Source organism: Adiantum capillus-veneris, chromosome 21 (assembly GCF_014529385.1).
Source record: "Adiantum capillus-veneris isolate H3 chromosome 21, ASM1452938v2, whole genome shotgun sequence".
Lineage (NCBI taxonomy): Eukaryota > Viridiplantae > Streptophyta > Polypodiopsida > Polypodiales > Pteridaceae > Adiantum > Adiantum capillus-veneris.
The window spans coordinates 81,591,707-81,601,877 of NC_140951.1; the positions used below are offsets into that span (position 1 = coordinate 81,591,707).

The 10,171-nt window shown below is 41.8% G+C and overlaps 1 protein-coding gene across 1 annotated transcript in view; it reads left to right on the top strand.

Annotated features, from left to right (window-relative positions):
* The window catches only part of LOC147431233 (uncharacterized), a 28,330-nt gene extending 23,070 nt beyond the window's left edge, over positions 1-5,260 (top strand). Inside the window, exon 3 of the mRNA XM_086493850.1 lies at positions 3,719-5,260. Coding sequence (XP_086349976.1) covers positions 3,719-4,867 — 1,149 coding nt within the window. The 3' untranslated portion in view covers positions 4,868-5,260. The remainder of the gene's footprint in view (positions 1-3,718) is intronic.
* Positions 5,261-10,171: the final 4,911 nt, after the last annotated feature.

A 10,171-nucleotide genomic window follows, 5' to 3' on the forward strand; every position in this document is an offset into this window, starting at 1 on the left:
CTCACCTTGAAAAGGGGAGACATGTCATGTGCACATCTAACCCTATGTGCATATGCACAAGCTAACTTCTATTTCTAGGATTTAGGATTGTGACGTGCACATTGCGGATGTGCCACGTGGACAAGCTATTGCTACAATCTAGCGTCAGTCGTAGTTTAGGTTAGGATCTAGCCTGGCACTTTGTGAGTCTCTAAGAGGATGTGCATGCCCAGGCAGGTCGTAGTTGCATACCCTCTCTTGCACAGAAGATTCAGTTCGGCATATAGGCATGTGAGCAATCCCTTAAGTCATTAATATTAATAAGTGACTTTTGTAAGCATTTGTTTTCCAAAATCGTTGAGGCAAAAGGTGATTGCTTGATACAACATTTTTATCCTATATAAGTGACTTGGGGATCTTCCCTCTGAAGGCAAGAAGCAATAGAACCATAAGTACCCGTAAGCATCAGCATCAGCCAATGTTTTCAGCCCATCAGTACTAGCGTTTTCCCCATGAGTACCAACGTTTTTAGCCCATGAGTACCAGCGTTTTCAAAACCAGCATCACTACCAGTGTTTTCGCATTAGTCATCACCAATAAGTAGCAAATATCAACCTTCATCATTAGCGTTTTGAGATTTTAGCATTCTCTCTTTGGATCAGTAGCAAATATCAACCTTCATCATTAGCGTTTTCAGATTTTAGCATTCTCTCTTTGGATCATCCCCAAGGTTGCAGATCCAAGCAAATTCCCTTAATGTTTTGTATTCAGCCCGTAGCCTCGCAGATTAAGTATACATAGCAAGTACCCCTCAACATCGTCGTCGTACCAAGCATTTTTAGCAAGTACCCATCAGCATCTAAGCAGTAACAAGCATTTCTAGCAAGTACCCTTCAGCATCTCAACATCTAGGATCATTGTAATAGCATTGTGTAAGTAATAAAAACTTGCTCTGGCAACAGAGCAAGGGGGGCCTTGAGGGTGGTTGGGACCCACATGGAGTGTCGTTTCTCCTCTCTCTCTCTCTCTCTCTCTCTCTCTCTCTCTCTCTCTCTCTCTCCATTGGTTATGCCATTTCCCTCTTGAATAACAAGTCTTGAGTTCAACTCCTCGTCGGCTAGATCTTTAAGGTCTCTTGGGATAGTTTCCTACGACGTTAAAACTCTCTTCTTCTTATTCTTCTTCTTCTTCTCCCTCCTCCTTCATTGTGTTCAATTCAGTTTCTCTTTTCAACTGAAGTAAAGTACCTTGTGTTTGTGTGGAGTACTAGATCCAAGCTAAAACCCTTAAAACACTTCCGTTGCACCTGACAAGGACAACCTAGGAAGTGTTTTGACACTCTTGTGAGCCTGTACGCAGGACATGCATGTCCAGGCACTTTAGATTTGTAAAGTGCAGCGGAAGTGAATGTTGAACTTTGCTCAAGATAAGTGCTTCAAACTGTGCTCAAGGTTCCTTTTTACTTAGGGAAGGGAGAGCCTTCCGTCTTTTAATGAGAGTGCAATGGACACAAACAAAGTGAATGGACACTGTGCGTGAAGGTGCATGAGACTGGGAGATAGAGAGAGAAGAGATTACGACACTGGGAAGTTGTAAAACCCTCCTCCGAAGGCCCCACTCTCGATGGCGAGAGTGGTCTACTATTGGTTGCACAAATCTGTACAATGCTTTGGACTTGCCGACGATGTCGACGACGATGAGGACGATGACGAGACTGGCTGAATCTGAGAACGCTAATGGCTGAAATCTGCAATTTATCTGCTGAATTCTGACACTGTGTCGGTGACGATGTCTATGACGACGATGCAACGACGACACGCTGAAAATGCAGATGCTGAAATCTGCGTTTTCCGGGCTGAAGTGTGAACCTTGATGAATCTCACCGTGCGGCGAGGATCTGCTGCGGGAAGGTGAGATCTACGAGGTTTGGGGGTTCTACTGTGGGTGCTAACTGCTGAAAACTGAAAACGCTGATGCTTGTGGGGATTCCGTCGCGAAGATCTGCAAAAACGCTGAATTGCCTTGCAGATGCAAAAATGCTAGGGTTGATCTTTGTCCTTGCGGTGGAAATTTGTTAACGTTGGGGAGTCTGCTGCTTCTTGCCATCTCCAGGCTGTTGTCAAAGCAAAAATGCTGGCTGATTTGGTCCAAAAACGCTAGCCTTCTGTTGGGATGCAAAAACTCTAGGGCATCTGGGGGTTTTGCTGAGAAGTTGCCTGTTGAGCGAATGCTCTTGCTGCCTCTTCTGCCAGAAAGTGCTAGCTTTGGTTTTCTTATATATTTCATTAAATTGCTCTACCTAGTTCCCAACAAAAGTCACTTAAAATAATAAGTGAAAAATGTCAAAAATAGGGAAAATAGGTTTAATGCACTGGAAAATTCCCCTAATGGAATCTGATGGGAATACTGATGATCATGCTATGTGCAACCGGAGGATATGCATCTAATCTAAGTGTCTGGAAATGCACGGTCTGCGAACAGACTCACAAAAGTGCCAGATCACTTCCTATCTTAGACTGACTTGATTGAACCGAACCTTGGTCATGCTGTAGCTTGTCCATGGACACACAGGGTTGGATGTGTCATGTGACGAGATTAGTTGCACACCCTCTGAATGCACATAAGCATAGCCGGTGTCTGCTAGTTGTAGGCATGTCACGTGCACACGGGCTTGTGTGCCATGTGTACGTTGCCTTCTAGCTTATCTATGCTTTTGTCGAGGTTTCTAGTTTTATTTGGGGACCATCTCTATTGTGGTCCCTAGGAGGATCCAAGGGTGTCTTTAGCATGGAAACAAGGGAACGGGGGCTAGGGCTGGGGAACGTTCCCATAGAAGTTTGATTGGTGGGGTCACAAGCCTTTTAGGGCCATTTTTACCATGGCTTTGGTCCCCTTATGGCCACTTTTGAAGGCCCCCGTAGCCTACAAAAGGAGGCCTCCTCCTTGCTCAAGTCTCAACCTTCATTGCCCAAGGCTTAAAGCTCTATGGGACATACATGTAGCTCAAGAAAAAAAACAAAAGAACATTTTTTGTTTTTCCCGCTCCTGGCATTGAGCCCGTTCCCTAACTTTTACTGTCCGGACGACCTTGTTCTCCATTCCCGTTCCCGTTCCCGTTCCCCTACACGTTTCTATGGTTTTAAGATCATGAGAGAGATGAGGCTAAGGATAAGCATGCTCTTAACCTAAATGTTTCTCATCCCATACTTGAGAATCAACAAACTTTTATACCTTCGCAAAAGTTTCTGTACCTTCCTACTGACCTTTTTCATGACCAAAGACAATTCATGGCACCTCATAAGGCACTTGAAGCTTGGAATAATCAATTGTGTGAGATTGCTTCAAGTTGTACGGAAAATACAGCCTTGAGATCAAGAATTATTGGGTCTAAGGAAGAGTTTCTTCTACTTCTTGTCTTACCACCTCTTGTCCTGTTTGGGAAGACTTCACCTATTCCTGAATCCATACAAATAATGTTGTTTATTTTATGACCTTAAATGAAGTTTTCAGAATACTTTCACGATTTTAAAAAACACCAGTGTTGCCATGACAAGACTATGCTGTTGAATATCTTGAATACATCGTTTTACATTCCAAGATTAGGTTTGTCAATCTTACAAAAGAGGTGGTAGTGGTTTTTTTCTTCTGCATCGTGCAAGTGGCTGTCTTTTTGGGTTAAGCCTATGCGAGCGAGTTGCTATGATGACATTGATTTGATAACTATTTCTGGACAGGACAGTCATTCATAACCAGAGTGAAAAGAATGGTAAGATCCCCAGATGTGTGGCTAGAGAATCTGGAGTTGGACAAAGATCATGGGGTATTTTTCCATGGTGGCACTCTTCATCGTATAGGAGAAGTCCCGGAGAACAGAACAGGCTTGCTACTTCAGTTTATCTCTGCGGATTGCAAGGTGAGAGAAGCTCAGAGTTCGGTGTGGGGATCGCAAGGGACAAGCTATACCCTTCATTTACCGCCCACTCTTCTGGTTGCAGGAGATCATACAGAACTAGGTTCTGTTAATGATGTCAGAATTTCAATGAGCCGGGACGATGGTCTGCTTTCAAAACTGGGTGATAGAAAGGAATCAAACTACAATCTGTTGGGGAGAGAGAGGAGGCTGAGTGATAATGATAATGATGTGGACCCCCCTGAGGTGAATAGTGTGCGAGTCTTTTCAGAGGTTAATGCGACTTTTGAATGGGAAACTAAAGGGGTTTGGAGGATGCGTAAAATAGGTGAAGCCTCCACTTCAGTGATGGCCAAAGGTAGAATAGAGCGTTTATTGCTAGAAAGCATGTCTTCGACAGACTTTGGAATGGCGGCAGGGGATGGTGAGCAAGTGATTGTGGTGCTCTCTGAAGGGTTGCTTTATTTTAGAGCAATTAAGGAAGCAGATTTTCAACACTATGAGCTACTGGAGCTTAGACCAGGTAGTGCTGCACTTTTGTCCAAACAAGTCTGGCAGGCTCTTGTTCCTTTAGAATCTGAGGTAGGGATAATGTCTCTTTACTGGATTGGGCATGAAAGTTTCGTGGGTATAGAAAGAACCAAGGTTCAAGTTAAAGGTCTGAAGACTAAAGGGCATTTCGGCACGAAAGCAACGGAGGGTCGGACTATTACCCTTGGAAGTGGACAGGCCTATGATCCAGACAATAACGAGTATTGTGATGTTATCGTATTTATGGTTGATGGGTACCTTCTACAGGTCCTTCCTTCCAACATAACGCTCCAAGCATTTGATGTTCTGTTGATTCCTGGTCATCGGCCTTGTATTCTATGGAACATTGGTGGAATGCCAGTGAAATTCTTTGCCATGCATCTCTGTCATGTGGAAGATGATATGCAAGTGGTGACATCTTTCGGAGCAAGTGGAAAAGTTTTCTAGTGTGAAATTAAAGCTGGTTTGGTCTGTGCTGAGGAGGAAAAGGATTGTTTTGTGCAGACAGGCTCGTCGGGTTATGAATATGTTGCTGCTTTTGTGGTGCACTCCTTGCCTGCAATAGCGTCTATATACTCAAATGATTCTTTGATTGCTTCAAATAGAAGCTGACCATTGTTTGTTTGTTGTTGAGATTTTCTGTGAGGCTCTGTAATCTTGGTGTCTAAATTTTTTATTTTTGTCTCTGCTTCCAAAGACCAACTCGATCTTGTATCTATTTGGAAATGGATTTGTGAGTAGATCCCCTTATAAATTTATCCCTTATGTGTGATAAGACATGACTCGACAATGTTCTTTGTAACATTGTAGTGAATCCTCCCAATTTGAGGACTTTGTCTAGCTCATTCTGGGTGAAAAAGTGTAGTTCATTGGTAGTTGTTTTCATTGAATTAGGCAAGGAATGGTGGGCTGTGGAATTTTCTCAACCCTTGTAAAGTTTTATGAGTCATCATTGTCAGTGGTCTCACCTCTTTTGATTCATATTGAGCAGAGCACTTGAACACAAAGCGGGCTGGCCTGTATGTAAAATTCAAGATGATACACTATTTGGTTTCCTTGATTCGAAAGTATCAATCAATGTGCCTCTTCTTCTTGGGTGGAGGAATTTAAATGTCAAAACACAGTATGTAGAACAACTTCTGGTGACATGATAGTGCAGGGTATACATATTAGCTGCAAATAAATTTGGCTTTGATGCTCCATGCTGTTATGTATCCAAGTGCAATATGAGAGAGAGAGAGAGAGAGAGAGAGAGAGAGAGAGAGAGAGAGAGAGAGAGAGAGAGAGAGAGATGGCTTTTCTATGCAGATGATTTTTTAAGTATGATGTTCCAATCATCATGCAGCTTAGGGGGCAAATTGTCTATTGAAAAAGACCTAGGGGTACATCAAAATCTGTTAAGTTCCTGTTGTGGAAAGGTTTGAACCATATGAACCATAGTCCTCTGTTGATGGTAACTGATTGTACACCAATTGTCATATGAGCGAGGTATTTTGACTTTTTGATATTTTTTGAGAAAAGAAGGCATCACGAGTCGGAAAAATTTTCCTCAAAGATAGTGTGTTTTGAGGTTATTTCCACTAGTCTCTATTTGTAAATAACATTTGTACAGTAGTTACTCATGATGTTAGACTCTATAAGAAAAATTTGTTGAAGCATATATTGTCATGATGATACTCTGGAAAGAGAAAAACATTATAAGGAAAGAGGTCTGTTTATTGTCAACGTAGACCTTGTAAATGTAAAATTTTTCAATCTTGCAGGGATCACAATTGCAAGGTCGGAACTCAAAAGTGGCAATCATTTTGTCCGAGGTTGGTGGTGCGATTCTTTATGTACTTGAGGTTGGGAAACTTATGCAAGAGTCAATGGAGACCAAGCGAGCTGATTGGCTTCTAAAGATAGTGTAGACCACCGGTTTATATTACATCTCTTGGCTACAATAATAGAAGAGGAAGTTTTGGATACCTCTTTTGATATTTCATCCATAACGGAGGGCAGTATGAACATTGATGAGGTAAACAACCAAATGGAAACATCTAGGTTTCATTGCCCAGGTATTTTCCAAGTGACTATGAGATCTCCCAGGGGCTAAGATTTACATAAATGCTGTATCATTGAAGCTGTCATGTAGATCATAGATTGGAAGTCCTAGTTAACTATAACAGGCATTTATGTTTTGGCAAGGATGCAGCTATCTATCTTGTGGTACCGAGCCATCAAAGGCCGATTGACAAAGTTGTTTGCCTTGAAGACTGTCATGTAGATTTGAAGTCCTAGCTACCTACAACGGGCACATACATTTTGACAAGGATGCAACTATGTATCTTGTGGTACTTGGCCTTTAAAGGTTGTTAGAATGGGTATGAATGAGTAAAAAATTCATGTTTTAATCCCAAAAGGAATCTGAAAATTATCACCTAACTTCATCCCATGCAATCAAGTGTATCGAGGTATCGATTCCATATCTTTTGGGCATTCCATGATACAATGATTAAAACCAGTAAAGAACACCCTTGCAAAGTTGTGCATCATGGTTGAAAAAGAAGCATAATAGCTTTTCATGAAAAATCATGCAGTTTGGATGCAAAATTTTAGTAACATATGATAGCAATGTATGAGAAGTCCACAAGCTTTACCACCCAAATTTTTTTTGCCTGAAATTACTTCAAAGAATTTTCATAAGCTATCATATAGCAAGTCTAGTAATAGAGCCTTACAAAGGTGTTGAATATAAGGATAATACCAAGCGAAAGTACTCATGATGTTTTGAAGAGTGCAACCTCATTGACAAAATAGAATGTTTGACATTATACAAGGAAAAATTCTTGTTACATGGGTAGCCTAAGACAGATTTAAGAAACCAATCACTTTGAGGCTATCCACATGGCAAGCTTGCTAAAAATGAAGCTTACATACACTTGTAGCCATTGCACAACTTGAAAAAACATAGTTTGAAAAAGTGTTGATCATGTAGGACATACGAAGCTTCGAAAGAGATTATAGGAAAGACTAACAGGGTAGCAAAACCACAACGACAACGACAATATGACAAGAAGGTCACTGTGAAGTGACCATGACCATCATAATCGACATGTACCACCTAGTGACAAGAAGCACTTACCCTCCATCATTTTAGTCATAGAAGGTTATTGCAATACGAGGGAAGTGAAGCATTGTAAGGATGCGGGGATCAAACCTAGAATAAAATTCAAAAGCCACTCACCCTACTATCATCATCATTATCAAGATAATTTGTTCTTAGAAGCCATCAACAGAGACACAATGAAGCATTGAATGGATCCCTGCCAACTACGTCAGATATATTCAGTGTCCAAGTGCATTTTTGACTCTCTCTCACCATGTATAATCAAAATATATGTTATTTTGATTTATCTATGCGATAAAAAATATGTAATTGTGTCAACCTAGTTGAATAGTACACTCTAGGCTCGGTAGCATACATGCCATGCTAGGGAGCATTAGAAAACATTTGGACCCCAGATGGGGCTTGTAAAGAATGGGGTTAACTAGCTAATGTGTAGGGGACTAAGGGGACACCCAAAACCACTATAGGGGAACCTAAAAAACCACTAGTAGTTGAGATGCTTGAAGACAACACTTTTCTTATCTCAATTCTTAACATAGAATAAATAGTCTGGAGAGTATAGGGAGCTTTCTTTGAATCTACTTTTGACATAGCATAAACTTCTCCTTGTTTTGAATTAAGAGGTGTCCTGGCTTGAAGCCATTTCTTGACTCATGAAAAATGGAGATTTTAATGAAAAGCTTTTGAGCCTTGCGGCATTGTATACCCATATATAGGTAGCATGCGATGTCCTATCGAATCAAGGCCCTGGGCGCTATGCTAATAATGCGTTAAGCGAAGCATCCACCGACACGGTATTGTAGATTGATAGGTGGCTAACCTCCACACTAAACCCCACGGGGTATATACGAGGGCAAAGCAACGGTTGTTGATCCTCTGCGGGCACATGGACGCTCAGAAAAATGGAGCGCACTGGCTTTGCGCTACCTGGGCTTGTATCCACGACCTCCCCCTTGCGAGGCTGATGCTCTAACCACTTCGCCCGTGCGCACGATGTGAAATCCATGGTGAAAAAAAGCCTGATAATTAAACTTCGACATGTGTCCCCCCTATCCGAGTTTACAAAATTCATCCTAGTTTACCTTTTTTGAAATCGGACGGGCTTGCGCATCTCGTGCTTCCCGCCTTGAGTTCAGCCCCATGGATCCCATGGCTGGGGCTTCATTGAAGAACCCGTGCCCTTTAGCGCTGAGGGGTGGCCAGCAGGCACGCTCCACTTGAATCTTGCCGGCCATGCTTTTCCTTTAAATCCTTAAAGAAGGTCCCCTTTTCAAAATCTGAAACTACTTACATCCTCACGAATCTCTACCTTTTCTGCTTTCAAAGAGATCTTTAGCACGGCTTTCAAATTGAAGCACTAAAAGAGAGCCCCACCTTGTGTAAGAGTGAAAGTTGAAACCACATAAGAGCTGCGTCCCCCCTGACGCTTACAAAACATAAAGTGCTTTGATTATCGTGCGTTGTAAATAAACTTGCCCTCTTAGTCCCACGTTGACCGGTTGCGAGCATAGCCAACTTTTTTGCAACCTGCACTTGAAATAGAGTAGCTTTGGACCAATCGCGTGAAGCCACGATGTAATGGAAGGTGGGAGTCCACTCTCCCTACCCCAAGTGTTGCAAAGTTGATGGAAAACTTGAGTTTTTCCAGTGCGTAAAGCGCAAGGCCATGCGTTGCATGTACGTTCATTTTGTTATGGGACTGGTCTGACTGCAGCTCGTCGTCCAAGCACTCTATGCACTAGTGACATGTGTCAGGTGGGATGCAACTACAAGACTTTGACAAGTGGTTTTGAAACCCCTAAATCCAAGGGAAGAGGGGGACAAAGTATGACACCCCTACTTTTCCTTAGCCACTAGGGGATATCACAAACCTCTTTTCATTGGCCAATCGTTAATCTTTCCTTAATCAAAAGGGCCCAAAAGAGGGCCATGTTTTTTTAATGGCATATTGTTCATGGTGTTAACACATAGTTTTTGATTGGTAGTATAGAAGTCATGATGTTAAGTACCATGTATATGTAGTTGCTGTCGAAGGTAGATAATGCACACCTTAATAGGCCTTAGAAGATGTGGAGATGTGAAAAGGCAGCTCGTGTTCTCCTGAACCGCATACATAAATGATGTAACTGAAATCCTTGAAAATGCAACGCGAATGTCGTGTGTCACTTTTGTTGTGTGTTTCTCTATGTTTAGAGAGTATGTGAGCGTGTTTGCTATTCAGAATGAGAGAGAAGTGATATGTATTACGATTCTTGAAGTCAGTAATTAGTATTTAGTTTGTGTGTGTCTTTAATTGCCCGAAGTGTAGTTGCAGTATTACATGTGTGTATGTGTCTGGCGCTTGTGCTAAGATATACATTGGTGATCTTTTGGGTTCAAATATTGAAGTCGGGTAGTTATTTTGTGATGTGTGTGATGTGAAGGACATCAAGGGGATATTTCATAAGACAAAAGAGCCGCTTTGCAAGGGAAGCTAGTGCTAGTGAAGGGTTCAATCCGTCAAAAGAGGAGAAATTAACAGTCAACCCGTTTCAGTATGAAGAGATTGAAGGAATGTCAAGATCAAATTCAGATAATGAAGAGACATTTGAAGAAGAAGAAGATGTTAGTACAGTAGTTCCATCAGCGTTGAATTAGATAAC